Source organism: Gopherus evgoodei, chromosome 10 (genome assembly GCF_007399415.2).
Source record: "Gopherus evgoodei ecotype Sinaloan lineage chromosome 10, rGopEvg1_v1.p, whole genome shotgun sequence".
In the NCBI taxonomy this organism is placed as follows: Eukaryota; Metazoa; Chordata; order Testudines; family Testudinidae; genus Gopherus; species Gopherus evgoodei.
Genome location: NC_044331.1, coordinates 39,919,801 through 39,945,752, shown reverse-complemented (window position 1 = coordinate 39,945,752; position 25,952 = coordinate 39,919,801). Strand labels below are relative to the sequence as shown.

The 25,952-nt window shown below is 46.7% G+C and overlaps 1 protein-coding gene across 2 annotated transcripts in view; it reads left to right on the top strand.

Moving 5' to 3' along the window:
* ARID3B (AT-rich interaction domain 3B) overlaps nt 1-25,217 on the top strand; it is a 46,913-nt gene extending 21,696 nt beyond the window's left edge. Inside the window, exons 5-10 of one of the 2 annotated variants that reach the window (XR_004002462.1) lie at nt 11,036-11,219; nt 14,012-14,271; nt 15,275-15,532; nt 20,168-20,275; nt 21,605-21,886; nt 23,516-25,217. Coding sequence is in view for 1 of the 2 variants with exons in the window: in XM_030579015.1 (XP_030434875.1) it covers nt 11,036-11,219; nt 14,012-14,271; nt 15,275-15,532; nt 20,168-20,275; nt 21,605-21,759 (965 nt within the window). In the remaining variant the exon portion in view is untranslated. Of the gene's footprint in view, nt 1-11,035; nt 11,220-14,011; nt 14,272-15,274; nt 15,533-20,167; nt 20,276-21,604 lie in introns of both variants that reach the window. The other variant, XM_030579015.1, reaches the window with a different exon arrangement.
* Nucleotides 25,218-25,952: the final 735 nt, after the last annotated feature.

Here is a 25,952-nt window from a genome sequence, read left to right as displayed (position 1 = left end):
TGCAAACACCTAAAACACTGCACCACCTACATCTCCTCCTCCTTTGCTTAAGAGGGGAGGAAATAGAGGCATAGAAAATGCTGGCAAAAGAAATATATGTATGTAGTGTAGTTATAGCTGAGTCAGTCCCAGAATATGCGAGAGACAAGGTGGGTGGCATATCTTTTATTGGACCATCTTCTCTTGGTGAGAGAAGCAAACCTTTGAGCCACACAGAGCTCTTCTTTGGGTCCTGAAGAAGTTCTGTGTGGCTCAGAAGCTTGTCTGTCCCACCAGTAGAAGTTGGTCCAAAAAAAGAAATAGTTATTTTTGTTGATGTGTGCTCTGCACTTCCTGCATGTGCTCTTATATGAAATCTTTAGCATCTTCAGGGTCTACTTTCATTGCATGATTGGTCTCATAGAATGTTGTTTCACTGACCAGAGAAATATACTCTAATAGCACTCTGAAGTATATTTTAACCTTTTTCAGAACCCTGCTAGTGCACACCTTACACTGGGTGTGTCCATTTTTAGTGTAGATAAGTTCTGTGGAACATACCCCAGGTGGTCATAGACTTTGCATTAGGTACACAGTGATGGTCTTCCTCATGAAACTCCTCTCTCTCCTCCCACCTCCCCGTTTTCAACATATTGCCATCAAAACTTCTTGGAGGTGTTCTCGTATAATGGAAATATCTTACTGGGATTATCACTAATCTTTTGCAAGAAGTTACTCTGGAGAAATGACTGTGTGTGGAAGAGAACTAACTGAATATTGTGGTGTGACTCTCTGAGACAGCCTAAGAGATTGCATGTATTAGCACATCGGAAAAGGCTCCTTTTGAAGGAAGGCTGTTTTGTTATGATCTCATAAACCCTCTCTGATTGTACAACTCTGCTAATTCTGACCAAGGTTACTGTGTGACCTTGGTTTTCCCAGGTGGTTTGGCCATTCTGTTTTTGATGTGCATATACATAGGAGGGACTTTGTAAGCCTGAGCATGTGGTTTTAATTGTTTCCTTCTGTCATGTGCTTTATCTGCACATTTTAGATATGGAAATACTCATGGCAAATATGTGGTATTGACAAAAGCATTTACTGATGGATTATTTTATCTATAGGCAACACTGGTGCTTATCATACACGTGTCAAGGATATACGCCCTACCTCTGCCCTTTCTCAGCTTACAAGTTTCTTTTGCTCTTGCAGGGATATCTTGGTTTCTGAATAAAATAATGTAATTCTCTAAATTGAGTGTAAATTCTCCACTCCTGTTTGTCAATGTTAAGCAGACAGGGTAAGTGATTTTTAGGGCAGATATGTCTCCTAGCACCAAAGCAGAAGTTCCACAATGGAGAAATCTCCCTCAGCATGCTACCCCAGAAAGAAGAGTTCCCAGTCATTGCTCTCAGGAGAGATGAGTCGTGAGCAAATAAAGAATAAAACACTTGGATGTTCTTATTTAAAGTAACAAACCTCTGTCCTGTGCTGCCGGTCCTAGACCCTAAATTGTATAAAGCTCACTTCGGGATTTATTTCATTCACTGAATCAGCTACTTGTTTTGGCCAATTGATCTGATTTAAGGAGCTGAGAACTGTGGTAACTGAGTTCCTGTGTAAAATGATGGATAGGTGTGAAGCAGGGTACATCATTTATTCACAAATCTCCCCATTATTGATTACTTGTTTGTGTGTTAGGAGGAGTTGTATATGCTTTTATTTATATTGCATTCTTTTGTAAGGGCCTTGAGCACTTAAGGAGGGAAGGGTCACGCAGTATATGATATTAATGGAATCATAGGGCTAGAAGGGACCGCAGGAATCATCTAGTTTAACCCCTAAATCGCACAAGGAGTTTGTAGCAAAGCAGGAAATTGAACCTGGATCTCTCTTGTCCCAAGCTGACATGCTAGCCACTGCACCATCATTCCTCTCATTAAGGTTGCAGAGTTAGTCACTCAAGTTAGGAAATTCCAGAATGAAAATCACCCATTCAACCTTAATAGACATGTCGGTAGTGATGCTTTCTCACCTTTGAAGGGGCACATAAATACTACTACCAATCCCGCGGTTTCAGTGGTAATTTGGCGGTGGATGCCCCAAAGGCGCGGGACTGATGGATCTCCCATAGAACCGCCGTTGAATCCGTGTGACTGCTGTGCTCGGGGCAGCAAAAAACATAGAGCCGCCCCTGCCTCTGGGACCCCTGCCCCATCTGCACCCCCCCCACTCCTGCTTCCTGTCCCCTGACCACCCCGCAAACTCCCCTGCCCTCTATACAACCCCCGTTGCCTCCTTACTGGGCTGCCTGGAGCACCAGTGGCTGGTGGCGCTACAGCTGGGCTGCCCGGCTGGAGCCAGGCCACCCTGCCACCACCAGCAGCACGAGACCAAGTCAAGCCAGGCTCTGCCCCAGGAGCTCACAGCCCTGTCACCCAGAGCATTGCCTCAGCAGCGAAGTGAGCAAGCTGAGACTGCGGGGGGAGGGGCTAGGGGCTAGCCTCCTGGGCTTGGGGGCTGGGCATGATGGTCTGGCCAGCGGCCCCTAGTTTGCCCACCTCTGTCTTAAAATAACCAATTGGAGGACTCCCTATTAAGCTTTTCCCTGGAATGCAGAATTGAGGATGTAAAATTCACCTTCCGCCTAGCCATGAGGAATTAGATTTTGGCTTGTGAAAAGTTAATCTATTGTCCCATAGCCTGGATATTAGTGATCCAAATCCTCTCCTCCCAAAGGTTTTCTTTATATTGGTACTTCCTAGTCATTGTGGATGCTCTGGGCTCTCTGGCTTCCTAGCTAACTTGGCAGCCTGTTTCTAATCAAGTGATTAATGACTCTTCCTGTGCTCAAGCAACTGAGAACCTAGCCATTTGGATACTGTGGTGATGAGGGCCTTACAGGTACATAGGCAAATACAAAAAGGCAGAACTGTTTGGCATGGATTCCAGACCCTGTGCCACAACCCATAAGCAGCTGACCTTAAGTTAGCCAGCTAAGCCTAGTTGTGGCTGTATGTCTGCTCCGCTTCCTTCTTTCCTTTGCATTTCTTCCAAATGTATTCATGTGTCCGCTTTGACTGGGGAAGAGGAGTTCATCTCCCACCTTTGCTTGTTAGTCCAAAGGTCATAGGGGTGGAAACCCCACCAGTTGCAAAGCTGTTCAACATCTGGCAGAGAAATGGAAAATAGCAAATATATTGGACCCAGCTGTGTCAGTAGTAGTTGAACAGTGGGACTTTATTTGATCTTAATGTGAGGAGCAGCAAATTTCCATGGGACCTCGACTGGGATGGAAATGCACTTGGCACTGGGATGTAGAAGCCCCCTTCCCCGGAAAGTTAAAATGGTTGGAGGCTTGATCAATATAATAGGATTGTGGTCATTGGGAAAGTGTGTGCACAAGCCAGTTAGGCCGCCTCTGGCTCAGCAGCTGAAATCTGATAAGGGGCCGTTGACTGTCAGTCTCACTTATTGAGGAGGGAAGCAGAGACCGATGGCATTTCTAGGGGTCCAGATAAGAACTGGGCCTCCTGTCAAATTGAACATGATTAATTACCCTCAGTCCCAGCTCCTGCTTTGATAGGAGTTTCTGATGATCCACAGGCTTGCAGATCAGGTGGTGACATTCCCATTGGGAGGTGAGAATGCCCGCTGTGGAAATGCAGCAAATCTGGGGAGAGATTAGATCAGTGATGGCGCTGGCAGAGAAGGGTCCTTTATTCTCATTTCCCCATAGCTGCTTTTCTCATTTTAACATTGAGTGAGACCTAGGGCAGCTTACACAACAGAGGTGACAACGGAACCTTTCATGTGGAGGAAGTGGGAACAGTTTGACTGCTGCATGCAGGGTCTCTGGTTCAACACAACTAGCCCTGCTTAAAACCCTGGATTTTGTGTTTGGCGATGATTCTAAGCAGAGCAGGAGCCTGGAATGGAGACTTCTGATGTTAGTTGCATATTGCTGATTAATTTAATCAATGGGCTCCATTTAGAGAGAAGAGGAATAACAGAGGGATAGTACACATGTAGAAAATACAACCACGTTCCCCCTCCCTCCCCAACTAATTTAGTTTTCATTTCATTTCAAAATTCAGTTCCTGCTTTCTTCATTTTTTAATATCTCAACAGGCTTGCTCCGGCCTGTTTCACAGGCCTCACCGTCTTCCTTCTCCATTCCCTCTGATTATCTGGTGCTTCTGTCCTACCCCTTCATGCACTGTTGGTGTAAGTGTCTGCTCCCCTGCAGATTCAGAAGTCTAGAATAGCATCTCTTCCCTCATCTTCTGTATGCAAGTTGTTGAAAACTGTCTTCTCTTTACCTGTTCATTTCTCTTTCTAACTCTGTGAAGCATTTTGTTGCAGAATGTCTTTCATACAAACTATAAGATAATATTGCATTGTGGCATCCTTGTCTAGTCTCTCCCTCTCTAGAAAGGGAGACTTTAAAGAGGCATGAGGGACAGATTTAAAGAGTACATCACTAGGAAGGGTGTGAAGAAATTGCCTGGGGAATTGCTGTGACAAAGGGTAATGACCTCTCTTAAATCAAACCAGGTTAGGACTCCCAAACCTGGCTGAGCAACGATCTCTCAGAGAAGTGTTGGCACAGGGTAAAGAGGAGAAAAAGGATGGGTCACTGCTCTGGTCGAGTTCCAGATTAAAATACCAAAAAGACCAGCCATCTTGAGGCATGTATAATAGGGACGAGGCCAGGGGGAGGGGGAAAGGAGGGAATATTTTGCTCCAAAATGTAGATCTTGAAACACGTGGATAAATTACATTATCCCCAATATACAGATGGGAAGATTAAGGCACAAATCAGTAAAGTGATTGGCCAAAGTCCTACAGGAAGAAGGCAGGAGAGCAAAGAACTCAGGTCTCCTGACTCCCTCATCAGTGGTCTTTCCATTGGACCTTGTAGACTCCTGGCCACCAGTTGTAAGCATACCTTTAAAAGAATACTTCCAAGGGTCTCTTCTTCCTCACCCCCCCCCCAAATTAGGAAAGAGCAAGCCAGTAACTCAGCCCCATATGCTTCTTAAACAAGGGATTAAACAAAGACTCTGAATGGCTAGCCAACTACAAAAGCAGTTTCTCTTCCCCCCTTGGTGTTCACACCTCAACTGCTAGAAGAGAGCCTCATCCTCCCTGATTGAACTAACCTCGTTATCTCCAGACTGATTCTGGCCTGCATAATTATACCTGCCTCTGGAAATTTCCATTACATGCATCTGACGAAGTGGGCATTTACCCACGAAAGCTTATGCTTCAATATATCTGTTAGTCTATAAGGTGCCACAGGACTCTTTGTTCCTTAAACAAGGGAGACATTCAAAACCCTCAGAATAAAACCTTAGCTTCTGTGTATTTATTCAGTTACATTCTCTTGAAGGTAAGAGAAGGCTTTCAGAGAAGGGAATGGTATGGTTGGGAAGAAGGGGCTGCGAGGGTGACTCAGACATAACTACAGTCATGATTTTCTCAAGAAACCCTGATTGTAGTTACAACTTTCCTCCCCTTTGCAAAATCTACCTGCCTTGGGGCTGTTTGGGGGCTTCTCCTTTTTTCATCTCCTCAAGTTCAGGTGTCTTGCAGAGGATTTTGAAACTGAGGACAACTTTGCCCCTCCCTATTTGTCCATCCATCTCCAGAGATGCCAGGCTCAGCCCCCAGCTTGCTTACTTCTCCCACCCACATTGTCATGCTTTCTACGAGCTTGCTCCGGGAGAATCCTTGCTGGATTGATCCAGAAGAGCCATCTTCTCCTGTAAATCATTTTTCAAGGCCCACCTCTGCAGTGATCCCTACAAGTAATGGCTAGGTTGTGCGGTAGTCAGGGAAAACCAATCTAACCTTGCCTTTAAAATATAATATATACAAAATAATATTATGCCATTGAAAAATCTTGACTTCCATTTTCCTGCCCTTGATCCTTTGTCATATTAGAGGACAGAGACAATCTGCCTGGTTATAGTGTTCGACCTTTAGCACAGCAGAGCCCCCATTTTCACTGGGGCCTGTGGCCACGACTGCAGTATGTAGACATTTGTGTTCCTCAGAATCCCATCATGTCAGTTGGGCAGCAACCCTTTTCCGTGGGATGCAAATGCCTCACCGTGTTGTTTATTATAGTGCCTAGGCCCCAGTCTGATTCTGATTACTCGGTATCAGAGGTGAGGTGGCCTGGGGTTGTGTAGTGAGTTCACTTCAAGAGAGGAAAAGGTAGTCATTTCTGCAACAACTGTGTGGAGAGGAGCCCCGCCCTCCCTTCTCTGATTTAAAGGAGGCCCCACAGCCAATGTAGCAGCTGCAGAAGGCGTTTCCGTGAGCTAGTAGAATAGAGGGAGACAGGCTGGAAAGTACAGTAAAATGAGTTTGCCATCAAACAGCAACAAGTCTTATGCTGTGCCCCAGGTCAGTGACCTTTCCCTCTGGAATTCTCCCCTCTGACCTCCGGATCATTAATCCTGATGCTGCCAGATGACAGTAATCCATCATGGGCCCTGACAAGGCTTGCAGCCGACTGTGAAAGGATCCGCTCTGCTTCAGCCTCCTCCTGTCCCGTGATGCTGCTCGGTTTTCGGCCTTTCCTGTTCAGAGCTGGAGGTTTCCAATAAAGACTTTATCACCTTTCCCTTCCTCTGAAAGGACTGGGGGAGGGGGGCTCAAAGAGCAGCCTTTCCTCACTTACTGTCTGCATTTTGCAATCAGCTCCTGTGAAATGTGCTGAGCTCTGGCTGACTAAACCAATGGAGAGCACCCAGAGTTTACGGGAACCCAAAACAAAACCCCTGTTGCATTCCTTAGCTCATGCAAGTTAAGAGAATGTTACTCAACGTTCTCCTTTTATGGAAAGTCCTGTAGCATTTCATAGAAAATGACCACTTCCCTCTATGCTGTGGTTTTAGCTTTCCTACAGAAAGTGTCTCTCTCGTAAAACTCTGCAGGATGGTTAAAGAAAATCCATTAAAAATCTCATTCTTGGGTTTTTGGAGTCTTTTTTTATAGATTCTTATGAAGTTCTGTAGGATTTTCCTATAAGGGTCCTAAGTATCAGAGGGGTAGCCGTGTTAGTCTATGTCCACACACAAAAAAATAGGAGTCTGGTGGCACCTTAAAGACTAACATTTATTTGGGCATAAGCTTTCATGGATAAAAACCTCACTTTTTCAGATGGATGGAGTGAAAATTACAAATACAGGCATGTCTTTAAGGAGCCATGGGACTCCTAGATTTTTCTATAATGGTCCTGTTTTTAAAAGTTATCCAGAGGAAGGGAGTATTTCCTGGTGGTTACAGCTGGGTACGGGAAGTCAGATTTGAGTTCTGTTCCTCTATCAGCAGTTTGACTGTGCCTCAGTTTCCCCATCTGTAAAATGGGGATAATATTTTCAGAGTCCCTCTGTGAGGTAGGTGAGCTAATTCATTAATGTATGTGAAGTATTTTGAGATCATGGGTTGAGAGGAGCTAGAGAGGGTGAAAAATTCTGGTTTTGGCTAAAGCTCAGTTTTTAAAAAAAATTATGCAATATCTCAGTATTTCCCCTTGCCAGCCCCTTGTTTTCCTGAAGAACCTTATTAATGGCCCTTTCTTTCATGTTCCAGCTGTCCCATCTGGCCAATGTCCAAGCATAGCTGGATGAAAGTCCCTTATGAGCGAGTTAATACTATTCTCTAAATTGGATTGGGGAAGAGTGGGTGGTTTTGAGCAGCACAAGATGGCCTCGGGGGAGGAGGAGAAAAGAGGGAGAAGTGCTCCAGTTCTGCCCTCCCGTGTCATTGCTGACTAAAGGACTGGGCTCTGATATGGACTGTAGTATCATCAATGCAACTTTTGTAATTATCTACTTTGTTGGAATGCTCTAGCATTCCATTGAAAGTGGCCACCTGGTCAGAAATATGTATCCAGCAGTAAAGGAGTTAAAAACAAACTCTCTTCCTATTTGTGGGGTGGGATGAAAGAGGGATAAATAAGATTTTTATTTACACACTCTGCCCTGCAGAGAAGTGGAAAGTTCCCAGTTCAGTGTCTGCAAGTCCTCCAAGGAAAATAAGCGAATAATTCATCGACATAAGCCACCAGCTCTATTAAACAAGGACTGTGATGAGAAGGTGGAGCACATGCTGTTGCCAGACTGCTCCTACAGAGTTTTCTGTACGGAAATGCTGTCTGTGTCTACATGGAACCTTTAACCATGCTAAGTGAACTTCTTTACAAATCTTAACACAGTTCAAGCTGACTTTGGCCTTGTCTACACTAGAAAATTGTACCACTTTACTCATCCTGTTATAGTTAAAGTGGTATAACCCCTCTACGCGGACACAGCTCTAGTAGTATAAAGGTGCTTGCCGTATGGGAAGGAGAATAAGTTATCTTGGTATAGGGCATATTTATGCTGGCATAATTGCATCTACCCTAGGAGTTGTACTGGTGGAACTATACTATTAAAAAGATAAAAAATAAAAAAAAAAATCACACCCTAACCAATGCATTTATACTGTCACAACTTTCAAGTGTAGACCAGCACTTGGTTTAAACTCTGGCTGGCTAGTTAGGGTGAATGGGAACCAAACATATTTCCATTTTTTGGGAATGATTCTAGTCTTGGACCTGAAGGGAACTATAGGATGCAAAATGAAAGCGGCCGATGAGATACCACTGATAGATAACAGGTCTGGCATTACTGTTTTACAGGTGCCTCCCCTGCTGCAAGAGTGACTAATAGAAGACAAATAAATGGGAATATGATTGATGTATACAGGGTAGTGAATGGTCAGCCCAGGGTTCCAATTTACCTTTTCCCATAATACAAGAACAAGGAGACAAATTGGTACAACTGAAAGGTAGCAAGTTTAAAACTAACAAAAGGATGTGTTATATAGCATATAATTAACTGGTGAAACTCAGTGTCAGCAGGTATTGAGGGGGAAAAGCATGACAGGATTCTAAAAAAGGATCACATGCTTAGGGCACTGAGAATGTGAGCAGAGTTTAGATGGACTCTGTTATGCAAAGCAGAATAAAAACCATTTATAAGGGCTATAAAGTCTTTTCCTCTATGGTATATACCATATGGCACTGTTGGATGTTGGAAGAAATCTCCCTGTGGGCTAATTATTTCACAGTTGTCCATTACTGGGTTTCTTATGCCTTCCTGTAAAGATTTTGATACTGACTTCTGTCCTAGACAGGACAATGCAATTAGCTGGACCATTGCTTTGATCCAGCATGGCATTTCGTATGTAATGAAATATTTGCCACGCCTACATTTTTCTTTCTTGTTGGCTAGATTTCATTACTTTCAACTTTGAAATCCCAGCTTCTTACTTTTCAGTTCTGGGAAGGGGGCACTGGCAGGTTAAAAATCAGATTTTCATACCTGTGTTAACCTGTGAGTTTACTGAAACTGAACAGATGTTTGTCCCACAGCACCCTGCAAAAGGAAGCCTTGAGTGGGGCAGTGAGTTGTGGGACTGTGCTCTATGGGATATACACTCCGATATCTATGTGCCTCTCACGACTGGATACACTGTACTTGTGCAGGTGTGTGGCTTTACAGGAGACATGTGGAGCTAGGCTGCTGATCATCTGCAGTGTGGTCATGCTCGATCATATAAAGCTGAAGTAAGATTAATTCCTGATTTCCCAACTCAGTGTCAGACTGCAGGAAAGACATAGCCAGGTCTGAAATCTAATGTACATTTCACTCTGTATGCTGATTGTTTGTTTGCTCAGTCTGGACAATGAAAATGGATTAGTTAGTTTCACTTTCTGGCTCTCATGCACTAATTTCTTGCTACTGTATTTGGGTTGCAAATGCAGCAAGGGAAGGTCTGCAATGTCACCCAGAAAACCCATTTAAATGGAATTTAAAAAAAAAATCAGATTTCAGTTGATCTTCAATTTCTGTTAAACTTAATTTTAGGAAGCCTAGATGTTGAGACTAAATCAACTGGGCAACAATGTCTCTTTAAACACAAAGTGTGGGGGGACTTAATATTTGCAAATGTGCTCATAATGCATAAAAGAGCCAAATTGTGTTTGGAGGTGAAGGAGACAAAGAGTGCTGGAGTAAGCATCCAAACCCCTCTCGCTCCCTAACCACCCCTCTCCCCCTCAGAAAGGAGAGGGGGCAGCAGTGACATAGTAACACAGAGTGTCAGAATTCAGTTTCCCCATGCTTGTACGGGGGAGAGGGGGCTAGAAGCAGTGTGGCAAGAGTATCCTGCCCGTTGGAGGGAGGGATCATCCACTGACCCTCTCTGGCTTATGCAGGAACAGTTCTGATGGATTCTGGAGGCAGCTGTAATCTGGCTTCCCTCTGCCAAGGAGAGTGTCAGCACCAAATAAGGAATAAGAGAGAAGAGCTTAAAATGGGAGAAGGGGGTTAGAATCACTCAAGGGAGGGGAAACAGGAATAAGAACAAAATTGTTGTACTAAGAGCATGAGCAGAAGCAATTGCAAAAGAGGTGTGTGGACAGGGGGGAGAGTATATCTGAGCCAAAATATCGTCATTCCCTTCCATCTCTGCTCTCTCATATTAAGTACAGAAAATATAAAAGAAGAAAAGAACATTTTGACAACCACTCAGAGAATCCTGATGCATAAGCAGGTCTTGTTCTTTGCCAGGAGCAGTTTCATGGGTTCTTCAGTTCCCTCATGAGCATGAATGAAACAAATTGTGTCTAGTAGTGCACTGGGAAGCTCACATAGTGCTGCTCCTCTGTCTTTCACATCTCCTGTCCTGAATTTAAAAGCCCCCTATTTCTTCCCCTCCCCTGAGTTTGCCTATTCCACAAGTTGCTGCCTAGCCACATATTTTTATTTGTCTAGTAATTGCTTTTGCCTGCAGGAAAGGATTTTCCATGAACAGGACTTGGTGTGTAGCTAAGACGCTCTCATTTTCTTGCCTACAGAGCACGTTCTGGTCAGGTTACAAACAAGATTGCCTTCATTTCTCATTAACAGGAAGATCAATAGCTCCAACCTGCCTGACTGTTTTCTTGTCCTCATTTTCTGTCTCCATTTGCTGTCCTGTTGTGATATTGCAGGAACTCCCATCAATCGGATCCCCATCATGGCGAAGCAGATCCTGGATCTCTATATGCTCTACAAACTGGTGACTGAGAAGGGAGGGCTGGTGGAAATCATAAACAAGAAAATATGGCGGGAGATCACCAAAGGCCTTAACCTGCCCACCTCCATCACCAGTGCAGCGTTTACACTTCGGACCCAGTAAGTATAGAGCCCTCCTCCTGGGAGCACAAAACAGGAGGAAGTGGGGAGGGGGGAAGAGTCAAGAGGGGGAATGAGGGGAAAGAAATAAGCAAACTGCCCCCTACTATGGCAAGAATGGACCTGATTGGCTGTTTGTTTCAACTTTCCTCCTTCTTGTTCCTCACAGTCTTTTCACCTCAGCTTCGCTCCACATGCACCCCTCTTACCTTCCTTCCTCCTGCTCTGCCCTGTCACCCTCTTTCTCTTCAGTGATCCCTCTCTCTTCACTTGTCTTTCTCTTCAGCTAAGCTAAAGTCAACCCCCACCCCTCCAAAACTAGTAATCGTGGAACTACCATACCATTTGTTGCAATCACATGGTTACCCCTTTCCCAACCCTGTGTCTGGTCTGTGTAGATGGTAAGCTATAGGGCACGGAGCATCTACTGCTTTGTGTTTGTGCAGTGCCTAGCACAATGAGGGCCCATTCATGGTTGGCCTAAGATATTACTGTAATAAATATCATCAATAATAATAATCATCAAATAGTCTTCTGAGTTTTCAATGTGTGTTTTAGCACCTAGATACTGTGGTAATTGCTTCCTGCCCCATAAACACTTAATATAGATTAGATATGTTAGCAATAAACCTAGGGAGAGAGGAATAGAACTGGCAAAATGAAAGCAGAGGTGCCTCCTAAAATTTTTGTTCAGGTTCCGAGGCAGTGTGGTCCATTGACTAGAGCAGAGCACTGGGAATCAGGACTCCGGGGATTCCCAGCTCTGTCCCTAACTCATTATGTGACCTTGGAGTGACCCGTTCATCCCTCAGTTTCTCATTCTGTAAAATGGAGATACTCACATATTTCACTAATGTTCCTAAAGTGCTTTGAGAGCCTTGGAAAAGGTTCTGTAGAAGAGTAAAAAAAAAAAGAAAATCCCCATCTGTAAATTGAAAATAATGATACTGACCTTATTTGGAGAGTGCTTTGAGATCTACTCATGAAAACTGCTGTATAAGAGCTGTGTGGTGGTCTTATCACTGGAGCAGGAGATTATGAACCTCTTTTCATTCTAAATTGCCTCTCCATAGCTTGGGGAGTTCTTGGAATGTGCCTTCTCACTACAGTTTTCAAGGCGTGGCCTCTTCCCAAAGTGAATCTTTTTTTTTTTTTTCTTTTTCTTTTTAAAAGCTTGGACAAAAAGCATTCAGCCTCTTTTGAATACAAGGAGAGTTGGGGGGGGGGGGTATTATGTTTTTTCAAACAGTCAAAACAGCTGGGGATAGAAAGTTGAAATGTGGCATGAAAACAGTTCTCAGTAAGGATAAGTATTTGTGAATGTTCAGTCAAATTTAGTTGTGCCCAGGTTTAAAAAGCGCATGTGTAATACAGTTAATATGGGATTTTTCACGATGTTCATAAAGCACACAGAGAAAGATGGTGCTGCTGGATCCCGTGCAGCTAATTTAGGAGCATAGTGAAAAATATACTGGAGGTGCATTTGTCCAGTGTTTTGCATAGCAGGTCCTGATTCATAGATTCCAGGGCCAGAAGGGATCACTGTAATTGTCTGGTCTGACCCCCTATATAACACAGACCGGAGAACTGCCCCAAATAATTCCTAGAGCTGAGGTTTTAGGTCGTGATTTTAAAATTGTCAGTGATGGAGAATCCACCACAGCCTTTGGTAAGTTGTTCCAATGGTTAATGACTCTCGCTGCTAAAAAAGTACATCTTATTTCCTGAATTTGTGCAGCTTCATCTCCCAGCCATTAGATTGTGTTCTGCTAGACTGAAGAGCCTGCTGGTAAATATTTGTTCCCAGTGTAGGTATTTAGAGACTGTAATCAAGTCATCCCTTAAATCTCTAACTAGGTCTGTGACTAGAGTCCCAGGATGATACCATAATAAACTAGTTTCCAGCAAGGGCTGCATGTCAGCTTTGGCCCCTATCCTTCTGAGCCTTGAAGGCGCAAAAGGACTGCGGACGTCTAATGTGCACTAGATCAGGGCCCTAGGTGGGAGCCCTACTCTGATGCACCTTGGGAGCTTGGCAGTTCTTTGGGCTCAGAGAAAGTAGAATTTCTCCTGTGAACCTCCCTAAGGCATTCAGGAAAGCATCTCCCTCCTCAGTTGCTTGGGACAAGGGTGCACCAGTGATCTAGCCACATAAGTTCAGATAAGGGAATTCACATTGCTTATGTCAATTTTCTTACAATCAGAAGAGCTTTACTCTCTCAGAGAGTGAGGTGCCTGCTCTGTTTTATTTTTCTTTTCTACATAATTTATTTAGAATAAACCCCCAGAACCCACCTAAGAAATTCCAAGAGAGGGGGGCAAACCAAGGAGAACATTATGGTTGTACCTGTCAAGCAATTTGAAAGTTACAGTTGATCCCTTAACTCTTCCCCTTGTGCATAAACATTCAAATTATGGTCTTTAATTGTATGACCATGTATAATTTCTTAAAGACAATGTTATGTCACATGCTTTCTTTCTATTTCCTTAGTGTTACACATGTAGCATCGTGTAGTATGGTGTTGTCCTCTGCAAAGGCTGACTATGAGTCCATGGAAGTCATCTGTACGAAAACAGCTCCTGACACCCGAACTACACAGCTGGCTGTACACTAAGCAAAAGACCACAAAGCAAAAATGAGTATTGGTTAGCAGAGTTAGGTCTTCAAAGGGCCCAGTCGTGCAGGCACACCTGAGCAATGCTTAGTACCATGAGAATTCCCATAATCTACTTTTTTCAGATGCTGCTGAGTACACTTGCTTTGATCTCCCCTCTCCATGTGTTTCCCACAGGTATATGAAATACTTATATGCCTACGAATGTGAGAAGAAGTCCCTAAGCTCTCCTGCCGAACTGCAGGCTGCGATCGACGGCAACAGGCGGGAAGGCCGACGGCCCAGCTACAGCTCCTCCTTGTTCAGTTATTCACCCACTGCCACGGGGCCTCCTTCCCTCCTGTCTCCTCCAAAGATTCGCTTCCCGATCATTGGCCTGGCCCCAGGCAGTGGAACCAGCAACTCTCGTCTCTCTCCAGTGGCAGCTCTCAGGAAAGGTCTGCTGTTTATCTCCGTGCAGGACAGAGAATGTCTGTGGGGGGAATAGGCAGTGGGTGAAATTCAGTTTCAATGTCTGGCCAAACTTGGGTCAAAGAAAGTTTGGGGACAGTGAGAGGACTTGGATGGCTCAGGGATATAGAGCCGTCAAGCTCCAGGTTAACCAGTTTATGTGTGCGCTGGGTCAGTAGTGACAACATTGTCATTGATACTGATTAATCACCCAGGACAGCAGAGCAGGATGAGAGAGGGAAGGATAGAGGAATGAGGACTGGGATCAACTAGGAGTTACTGGGGCTCTAGGCCCAGCTGCAGCTCTGACTTCCTGTCTGCATCCCTAGTTCTCCATCTGTAAAATGATGGGTAATTCCCAGCAGTGTGGTGGGGATTAATTAACTAATCTTTGTTAGTTGTGTGAAGGTGAAAACTGTGATAGAAGTGCTAAGTCCTGTTAGGAAGTGGGAGTGATGCTATAAGAGGCTGTGAAAATAAGCAGCCACCCCACCTTCGGGGCACATCGGCAATATCCTGGTAAATTTCAGAGGAAAAAAGAAAGGGGAGGGGGTGTCTCATCTGCTCACTTTAGTGCCAGTCTCTGAAGGCATTTCAGAGGCCCAGCTCCTCAAAGGATCCAGGATCCTGATGTTCATTGGTTTCAGTGGCTATTAGGAGCCTAAATACCTTTGAGGATCTAGGCCAGCCAGACTACACCAAAGTGGAGTTGAGATTGCTACAGCAAAAAGAGCAAAGAAGGCGATTCTGTTTGAAGAGCAGCAGTTCCATTTGGGAGTGGGGGGTGGATTTCAGTGCCCTGGAAGTGCGACCTGATGTTGGTAGAAATGGCCTTGTACAGTGGGAACAGGCCACGGGCTGCCATGAAATGGACTAGTAGTGATTGGTTCCTCAGAGCAGCATTGTCCCCCTTCCACACTGGGTTTTAAAAGCTGACTGCTTACACTGGGAAGCTCTGTGCAGAGCTTGACTGACTGACTGCTTTTCTAGGCGATGGCATCCCCCTGACTGTGTCCATGCCAAATCGCATTGCCATGCCAGTATCCTTGGCTAACCAGCAGGCAACTGTAGCAGCAAGAACAGCCACTCTGGAACAGCTGAGGGAGAGGCTGGAGGCTGGAGAGCCGCCGGAGAAGAAACTCTCGCGGATGACAGAGGAGGAGCAGCGGCTTGTCCAGCAGGCACTTCAGCGCAACCTGTTCAGCATGGCGCGGCAGATCCCCATGAAGATCAAAATCAATGGCAGGGGTGAGGAGGCTCCCATGCTAAATGAGGGGGTTTTGTATGCTGGAGTGAGCTCCCCAAAGAGGGGAAGTCTTTCTTTAAACCCTGGGTATGTGGGCTTCACCCCGATGCAGGACTTTAGGCAGTGGCACACTTGCACTTCTGCAACTTGTCCCACTCTTTTGGGTGCGCCCACCCAGCCCATCAGCCAAAGTACCTTGCCCTGGTCTATTCTGATCCTAGTGCCAATGTGCTGCAGCAGGGCATGAAATCCCTAACTTCCCTTTGCTGCTCCTGGCTTGGAGACTAAGGTGTATGGCATCACCTCCTAGCTTCCCTGTCACTAGAGGCAACAGCTTTTTCATATACAGATTGTAGAAGGCATCTAGGATGTCATGGGTATACAGTGTGCAGGAAACCCAGGTCATAGGTGGGGAGTAAGCTGGATGGAGATCTGCATTTGTTTGCTTGAGGGCCCTACTTATTATCCAGCATTAAGTCTGTTGTTTTTTTTAAAAGGCTCACGTGACATCTCAGATAAGGTTGGGGCTAGTGATGTTATTGCCAGTAACTGCTTCCAAGGAGAAAGGACCTGCTTCTCCTTAGTATAGATTACTGTGCCACTGCCCTGCTCCCAGCCTCTAGGGAAAAGCCCCTGGCATTCTAGTGGGAGGTGACTGCCCCAAATCATAGCATCCAGGCCCCTGAAGGCTGAGTTAGAGGTTTGAGTGTAAGCAGCACTCATGGCCAGGGGAAACTGCCACTGAAAATACTGGGTAAGTGGAGATTCCATCCTTAAAGGTCAATTGTCAGAATCAATGTAATTTTATTGTGACTTCCAAAGCTGATTAAACAGCACAGCACTTCCACCTATCTGCCCTGGGGGCTGCCGTTAGATGGGGAATGTAGCCAGCAGAGTCTCAGAAGATTTCAGTCCAACAGCTGTTTTCTCTTCTTCAAACGTTTTGATCCATTTAAATTAAAGAGCTCAAATCCCATCTTATTGCACCTTCAGAGGCAGACACTAGGGCCATGTCTACATCTAAAATTTTGCAGCGCTGGTTGTTACAGCTGTATTAGTACAGCTGTATAGGGCCAGCGCTGCAGAGTGGCCACACTTACAGCAACCAGCGCTGCAAGTGGTGTTAGATGTGGCCACACTGCAGCGCTGTTGGGCGGCTTCAAGGGGGGTTCGGAGAACGCGAGACCAAACCGGGAAAGGAGACCAGCTTTGCCGCGGTTTGCTCTCGCGTTCCCCGAACCACCCTGCAAACCGCAGGGAAGGAGACCAAGCAGGTCTCCTTCCCTGCGGTTTGCAGGGTGGTTCGGGGAACGCGAGAGCAAACCGCGGCGAAGCTGGTCTCCTTTCCCGGTTTGCTCTCGCGTTCTCCGAGCAAGCAGGTCTCCTTCCCTGCGGTTTGCAGAGTGGTTCGGGGAACGCGAGAGCAAACCGCGGCGAAGCTGGTCTCCTTCCCTGGTTTGCTCTCGCGTTCCCCGAACAAGCAGGTCTCCTTCCCTGCGGTTTGCAGGGAGGTTCGGGGAACGCGAGAGCAAACCGCGGCGAAGCTGGTCTCCTTCCCTGGTTTGCTCTCGCGTTCCCCGAACAAGCAGGTCTCCTTCCCTGCGGTTTGCAGGGTGGTTCGGGGAACGCGAGAGCAAACCGCGGCGAAGCTGGTCTCCTTTCCCGGTTTGCTCTCTCGTTCCCCGAATCCCCGAGCAAGCAGGTCTCCTTCCCTGCGGTTTGCTCTCTCGTTCCCCGAACCCCCGAGCAAGCAGGTCTCCTTCCCTGCGGTTTGCAGGGTGGTTCGGGGAACGAGAGAGCAAACCGCAGGGAAGGAGACCTGCTTGCTCGGAGATTCGGGGAACGAGAGAGCAAACCGGGAAAGGAGACCAGCTTCGCCGCGGTTTGCTCTCGTGTTCCCCGAACCACCCTGCAAACCGCAGGGAAGGAGACCTGCTTGTTCGGGGAACGCGAGAGCAAACCAGGGAAGGAGACCAGCTTCGCCGCGGTTTGCTCTCGCGTTCCCCGAACCTCCCTGCAAACCGCAGGGAAGGAGACCTGCTTGTTCGGGGAACGCGAGAGCAAACCAGGGAAGGAGACCAGCTTCGCCGCGGTTTGCTCTCGCGTTCCCCGAACCACTCTGCAAACCGCAGGGAAGGAGACCTGCTTGCTCGGAGAACGCGAGAGCAAACCGGGAAAGGAGACCAGCTTCGCCGCGGTTTGCTCTCGCGTTCCCGGAACCACCCTGCAAACCGCAGGGAAGGAGACCTGCTTGCTCGGGGTTCGGGGAACGCGAGAGCAAACCAGGGAAGGAGACCAGCTTCGCCGCGGTTTGCTCTCGCGTTCCCCGAACCACCCTGCAAACCGCAGGGAAGGAGACCTGCTTGCTCGGGGGTTCGGGGAACGAGAGAGCAAACCGGGAAAGGAGACCAGCTTCGCCGCGGTTTGCTCTCGCGTTCCCGGAACCACCCAGCAAACCTCAGGGAAGGAGACCTGCTTGCTCGGGGTTCAGGGAACGCGAAAGCAAGCCGGGGAAGGAGACCAGCTTGATTACCAGAGGCTTCCTAAGGTATGCTGGGATACCTGCTTATTCCACGGAGGTCAAGAAAAGCGCTGGTAAGTGTCTATACTTGATTACCAGCGCTGGATCCTCTACACCCGAGACAAAACGGGAGTACGGCCAGCGCTGCAAACAGGGAGTTGCAGCGCTGGTGGTGCCCTGCAGATGTGTACACCTCCTAAGTTGCAGCGCTGTAACTCCCTCACCAGCGCTGCAACTTTCTGATGTAGACAAGCCCTAGGCCTCAAAGGTTTGACATTGAGTGGGGGAAGGGAAAGAGTTGTTCTGGAGGCCATTGCACTTTACTCAACAGGAGCAGTGCTGCAGTGTGACGCTCTGGTTGAGAAAAATACACATGGCATAGGGTCAGATCTTGGTCCCACTGAAGCTGATGGAAACGTTGTCACTAGCTTCAGTTGGACCAAGATTTTGCTTCCCTAAGACTATGGACCTACTTAAATTTCACACTTATACTTCCTTAAAAAAGAATAGTGTGTGAGAGGAAAGGCAAACTTTGTGGCATGTCTTAAATCCCCTCCACTTTGCTAATGTCCTTCCCTTATCTCTCCTCTCACTGCTTCTGGCATTAAGATGCAGTTGTAGCCTCTAAACCTAAAAACACACTGATGGAGGCAATGTGGCCTAGTAGATAGACCACTGGACAGGACTCAAGGGACACGGGTTCTTTTCCTGGCTCTGCCACTGGGTGACCTTGGACAAATTCACTTTCCCTTTCTTTGCCTCAGGTTTCCCCATCTGTAAAATGGAAATAATGATACTGACCTCCTTTGTAAAGTGATTTGAAATCTACTAATGAAAAACATTATAGAAGAGCTAGGGATTGTTACTATTATCTTAATAAACATTCTTGGGTTAAATGCTAGTTATGCCAATAGCATTCCTCGCTGGGACAGCAGCCATGATATCCCAGAAGGAATGCAACATCAGATGGGAATTGGAAAAATGTGTAAGATTTACATAGAAGATTTCAGTGTGAAATCTTGTACATTTCAGCTGCAGGAAAACCTCTTCTGTCCTTACTTGGCATTTACATGCTGCACCAAAGCCAGCACCTCATTGTGAGAGGTCATTGCAATGTGATGCTGCTGCTTCCCAAACTCTGAGCCAGATTTTACGGCCAGCGAATGTCCCACAAAGCAGGGTGACAGGGGAACAATGGCATGTCTTTTTCCACAGATATCACAGAATTGTAGTGTATCTAGTTCCCAGTGCAGCAGCTTAAAAAGGGGTCCCCAAATATGTTCATCAAGGGAGGAGGAGGTTTCGCATGTTCGTAAAGGTGACCTGTTTCTTATTCCTCTCATGAGTCTGGTATTTCAGAAGATTTTGCTCCCTCCACTGGCTGGCAGCGGTACTGCAGCCTAGCCTTTGCTAACTGAGGGTACGTCTACACTGCAATAAAACAGTGGCACACACCCACAGTTGGCCTGTGCAAGCTGTTTCAGGCTTGAGCTGCGGGGCTATACGACTGCAGTGTAGATGCTCAGGCTAGAGCCAAGAGAGCAGTGGAGGTTTCAGAATGAGGCTGAATAAAGCTACATGTTATCCGTGTATCAAATATTCAGTGGGCTTCTAACCAGTTACCTCTGAAGAGCCAGGGTTTGAATCTGGCAGTGGTCACAAGCGAAACAAGTTCAGTATTGTCAAATGTCAAACAGTTCTGCACATTTACAAAAGACTTTTTCTCCATTCAGCACCCTCTGACTTGCTACTCTGGGCATGAGGGGGTGTACTGACAGAGCTGTACAAGGGAATCTTACATAACACTTGCCTGCATTTTGCTTTTATTTAAATCCTAAGTCCCATCATTTAATAGAAGCTGATTATACACTGTCCAGTGTACTTCATGGCCTGCAAGCAGGAGCGATGTATTTCCAAACTTCAGAGTCCTTCCCCCACCCCCAAAGCAGGCCACCAGTTCATGAGTCAGAGTAGTGGGACTGGGGGGAGGGGAGGGCTTGGTTCCATTTTCACTGCAAAGGGGAGGTGAAAGAAGGACCCTCTAAGTACTAGATTGTCCATGGGCAGTGCAGTGGAGATCCAGCACAACCTAACTCAACTGTCCTTTCCCCCACAGAAGATAAACCAGATGCCACGGCGGCAGCAGCAGCAGCATTGCACTTGTCACCCAGCGGCGTTGGGAGTATTAACATGTCTGTGGAGATTAACGGCACAATCTATGCTGGTGAGAAAGCAACAGCTGCCTAGAGCGGTGGTGCAGCAGGGGAAAGCAGCTCTTGTTTGAATGCAGGATACTCTTAACGGTTATAGATTTACCAAACATAAAAAACAAAACTTTTGTTACTTTGAGAGACCCTTGAGTTGACACAGGAGCTGCTTTTCCACAGTCGTCCTCTGCCCCATTCTGTCAAGATGGCCCCTTCTTATGTCATTGGGATTTTTTAAATATATATTCAAGATCCTTCTAAATGCTACTGCTTGGCAATTCCATCTTTGTGTGTGATGTCTAAAGAGATATTCTAATCACTTTGTCCGGTTTTCGGATGTGATCTCTGTGCACAGTGGGACTCTCTCTGAGGGCACATCTGCACTTCAGTCAGGAGATGTGATTGCAGCACCTGTAGACATACCTGAGCTAGGCTGGGTCTAGCGAGCTGAAAGCAAGCTTGAGTAACATTAGCAGTGAAGCCACGGTAGCCGAGGCCATGGCTGCTCAAGTGCATACTCAGGGTTCTGGGTGGGCGGGGTTAGCCCATGCAGCCACGCTTTCACTATATTGTTGTTTGAGCTAGCTAGATCAAAGCTAGTTCAGGTCTGTCTGTGTTGCAACCACATCTCCCGATTGCAGTGTAGACACACCCTTATAGTGAAATAGTTTTGATTGCAGAACTTCTGTACAAGCAGCATTTCACTGTAATGGGAGAAAGAACTATCTGGCAAGACATCCCTCCCTACCTTCACCCTGAGTGTAGTTCCACGGCCACTTTTCATCCCTTGCTGCTATAGGAGACACCACCAATCCTGGGTGAAGGGGAGCTTTTGGAATCTCTCTCCTCTCGTGCTGAGGAGCAGTTTTGACAAGACTAGCTTCTCTTCACCCCCTTCTGAGGAGTGTCGGTTTCTCTTTACATCCCTCACTCCTGCTCAGTTGGGTGGTGATCCCCTCTGCAGGCCACATTTAACACTTCCCTAGGTGGGTGCAGCGTGCTGTGTTGCCAGTGGAGTAGCTCAGTGGAACTCAGTTGTAGTGGAGTGAAAGTGCATTGAAAACGGCACTGAAGCTGTTAGTGATGCTTCGCTTGAAAATCCCTAACAGCCTGCTGTATTTCTTCCAGTTGCACTGTTGCTGCAGCTTCCTGAACCTGCTTGATTGGGTTGGGCTAACTCTCACTGGTAGAATTCCCTGAGTGCTGTTCTAAAATCTCTGGGGTTGGTAGACTCTTCTCCTTTCTTGCCGTGTACATAGTTCTGGGCTAGCCAGTTGCTTCACCTTAAGCACTATATTGTTCTGGTGTCCCAGTAACCCAGTTCCAAACCCGTTTCTGTCCTGCAGGAGTACTGTTTGCCCAGAAGCCTGTCGTCCATCTAATTGCAGGATCCAGCACCCAAAGCACCTGCAGTAGCAGTAGCAGCTCCCACTGCTCCCCTAGCCCGACCTCGTCCAGGGGCACCCCCAGCGCAGAGCCCTCAACCAGCTGGTCTCTCTGATGGATGGGGGAGCGGGCTCTCTCTCTCATTGGCTTCAGGCAGCTCTGCCCTCTCCGTTCAAGGCAGAGAGCGAGCCAGGAAGGAGTCGCACAGATTACCTCATCTCAAGGAACCTGCTTTGCGGTTGGTCAGTGGCCAGATGATGAAACCTTCTGTGCTGGCGCATTTGCATTGCTTGTTTGTCCAGCCTTTTTTATTGTTTTTTCAGGTTTGACTGTGTTCCTGCTGGGGGGTTGGGGTGAAGGGAAGGGGACACGGGGCATTTTTCAATCAGGGATTATCTCTAGGGGCTGTGGGTTTGCAGATGACTGAGACATCATCATGGCAGATGGAAGGAGCAAGGAGATAGTTATGGGGATGGGGGAAGGGTTTCTGTTCTCTAATCAACAGATGTGTGGACTTCCCTATCATAACACAGTGTTTTGACAATCCTACCCCCAGAGGGACTTTGGTCTCCTTTCCCCTTATATTTGTTCCCTCTTGCGGTCACTTGCAGAGCAGTCGTGCAGGTTGATAGCGAGCAAGTCTCATCTAGTCCCCCATTCTGTCTCCGCTGTGTTCAGCCTCCTGTTGCTGTCTCCTTTGTGTTAGATTAGGCTGAAAGGCAAATAGTCACTAATGCTGGATTAACAGGAGACTTGCATGACTTCTTCCTCCTTTGGCAACTACCTCTCTAGGGTCCTGGCAGCGCACAGAGGACTCTCCCACCTCTGTATCTGATACACAGAGATGGAGAAGGCCTTTTAGTCCAGCTAGTCATCTCCCATGGCCAGTGCAAGCCTGGACCCTACTGTTTTTTCCAGGCCTTTGCCCAGCCTAGTTTTAAATGCCCCAAGCAGTGGCCCTTGCACTGCTTCCCTTGGGGGAGCATTGGACAGGCTAAATAAACTCACCACTGAAGCCTTTGTCCTGATAGTCATCCTGACATTTCTTTTGCTTGATGTCATCCCTTTGCTCCTAGTTCTAGCCCCTTGGCCCTCGGTAGAACTGGGTTTGCACCAAATGGTGATTTCCTGCAGCGCTTCCTCTCCTGTATGTTTCATTAGCCTCTCCCTCCTGTACCCACACAGACATGTTGGCTACAGGCCACTGTCACCCAAAGGAGATACGAGGTGACACTGACAATCTGCTGAGCCGGGTGTGTGTGTGGGTGTGTGTGTGTGTCTATTCATGTAATACACGCTTTTCTCAGTTGGGCTCTTACCAGGTATGTTGCCGCATTATCCGAATAACAGCCATCGTTCATGAGGCTCACTTGGGCAAAAGGGACAGAAGAGCCGGACCTGGGACAGCTCCACATGGGTGCATCCCAGTTGAATTGGCCTCTGGTTGTGGAGAGAGGGAAGAAAATCTCCCCCTATTCCCAGTAAATTCCCAATGGGTGGAGCTAGCGCTGCTTTAGGCCATCATTCCTCCTTTGTCAGCAAAGTTAGTTCCTTGGTTCTCTTTCATAGACCGAGCTCTTTGCTGCTGCACTCCCCACACACAGGCCCCCGTGCTGTCCTCTCCCCTCCCGCAGCACATAGGACTGCCCAGGCGATGTTCTCACAGCCTGTGGATCTGAGCCCTCCCACTCTTTGCCCTTGTGATGTCTCTTCCATCATGCAGGCCTGAGTCAGGTTCTTTTGAGCAGATGAAATACCTCAGATATGGACTTGTTATTGTGTTACCTCTTCAGGAAGTATTGGCATATCTTAAAGCTTGTTTTTATATGTGTTTTGCTGACTTTGTTTTTAATTTTTATTTTTTATTGTAGCACCAAAGACAACAAAGCTGAGTGAAGGAGCATGTGGCTTCCCTGTCCTTAGCATAGCCTGGAGACAGTTCCAGCACCATTGACCCAGGAGCTGGGCATGCAGACAGGGCGATAGAGGAGGACAGATGCAGTTAGAGAAGGAGTAAGAGGGCAGATTTATTTCTCAGGCTGGCTTGAGTTTCAGGATTTCCCCTCAGTGTGAACAGTGAGGTGTCCCCAAAGGGGGACAAATGGTCCCAATGTTTGTTACAGAACTCTGTGATCAACTACTGGGCTTATCTTTAGCAAGTTTCCTTAGAACGGCTTTGAAGATAACAATCCTGTCTACACTACAAATTTTGCTAGACCTCTTACAGCACGGCAGTTCCTGACATGTTAAAGTACAGTTCACTCTTCTCGTGTGGGCAGGACCAGACACCTGAATTGTGCAGCAGCTTTGGATTTTACTGGTAGGATTCGGTCACACACATAAAAATACACCTGAGTCCTGTTTATACAATGAGACCAAGCCACGTTGTGTGCTACTGTATTGTACCCAAATGGTGCATTGTGGTAGTTTTTCATGGAGCAGATAGGACCTAAATACTGGAAGGTGCTCTAGGTTCTGCTTTCACTTATGTTGTAAAAGCCTGTGTTACCAAACTCTGCAACCATCCCCATATTTAGGGGGTTGAAATACAGTTTGGTAACACAAGTCTAACCCAGTTCTGCTCCCAGTGTCTACAGAATCTAAGGGTTTCTCTTAGCAATCAGCGTTGGGGGATGGCCTAACAGTCACCCAGCCGTGTTATCACTCAATTGGCTCTTGCCTGTGTAGATAGGACAGAACCATTTTACCAGATTGGTATTACAGCCCTCTGAAGGCAAGGGACCTGATTCTCCTCCTACTTATGCAGGTGTAAATTAGGAGTTAACTCAATTGAAGCCAGTGTAAAACTAGTTTGAGATGAGAATCCAGCCCAGGGGCAACTGAACAACTTAGTGACGTTGTTAGAACACCCAACACCTCGAGGCAAGACCAAACTGTGCGTGAAGAGGTTTGATAGACTATAATACTAGGATAACTTACCTCAAGTCAGCTTGCCTGCACAACTGGACATTAAGCCATTGCACATTTTCCCCTCTCTCTAGCCCATAAGTGTCTCGGACACCTCCCCTTAGTCCTAAAGTGCGTTTAAGAGCTTATAAACGGATTCAAGGTTGTCTCTACTGAAATTGTAAGGTACCACTTTGGGTGCCAGTCTGGGGTCAGGCTGCTGGAGCAAGCTCTGAACTGTGAAAAAGCACCTTCTGACGTCAACAGCATTTAACCTCAGAGTGGGGGAAGCACGCTGGGCCTGAGCCAAAGCCCACTGAAGCTAATAGGGAGTTTTTCCACTGACTTCAGTAGACTTTGGATCAGGCCTATTATAAAAAAATCGGAGGTAACTTTATCACAAACTGTTTAAAAGAGTATTTTCCCAATGATTGGTGGCTAACAAATAAATAACCCCAGTGTAACAATTACTGCGGGCTGCTCCTAGAGGGAGGGTGTCCTAACTGGCTGGTGACATGGTAATTTCTCTCCTGGTGAAATATTCCAAGAGAACTGTGATGCTCCATCTTTATATCTACTGTGTAACATATTACTAGGATGACCAGATGTCCCGATTTTATAGACACAGTCCCAATATTTGGGGGGTTTTCTTATGTAGGCTCCTATTACCCCCCACCCTCTGTCCCCATTTTTCACACTTGCTGTCTGGTCACCCTACATATTACAGAAAGGGAGCCCTGTGCCCCAGAAGCAGCAGCAGCAGCAGTGCCTTTGTGGGCACCGGCAAATCCCTTTGGTCCCAGAATGCTCTGCTTCTTCGTGATATAATCCATTACCACTCATGGAAAGAGCATCTACCATAGAACAGGTGATCAGACTCTGAACAGTAAGGGCCAGGCTGGAGCCTTTTAGAAGCCCAAGGGCTGGATCTGATTTGCATGTACAAATTTAATTAATGTGCTTTGGTTAACTTCAGTTTAAAGCTAAATACATCCATCCCTTACACTCAGTCAGACTTGATAGTGAACAAGAATCACTTACTGGTTGAGTTCATCAGCAATAAAACCCTGCAATGGACAAGCTTTTTCCTCAGCTTGATGCTCCAGTAAGAGTGGTGGCATTTGCGGCCTCAGGAGGCCCACAGTTTTGACCCCCCGTTGTGGGACGCTCCCTTGCCTGTGTGTATTAGTTTATATTGTATGGCTTAGTTGGTCTCATTAGCAGACACTGTGATGACTTTTTAATCGGCAATCAAATTATTTATAATGCACCTGTCCTGAGGCATTCTGCCTTGGGGCATCCCCTCTCCTGTTGCCTTCAGTGGAAGCTGTATGCATCCGTGCATTTGTGGGGACCAAACTTTGGCCCCAACGCATTTGTGAATCTTGCAGACCTCCAGGG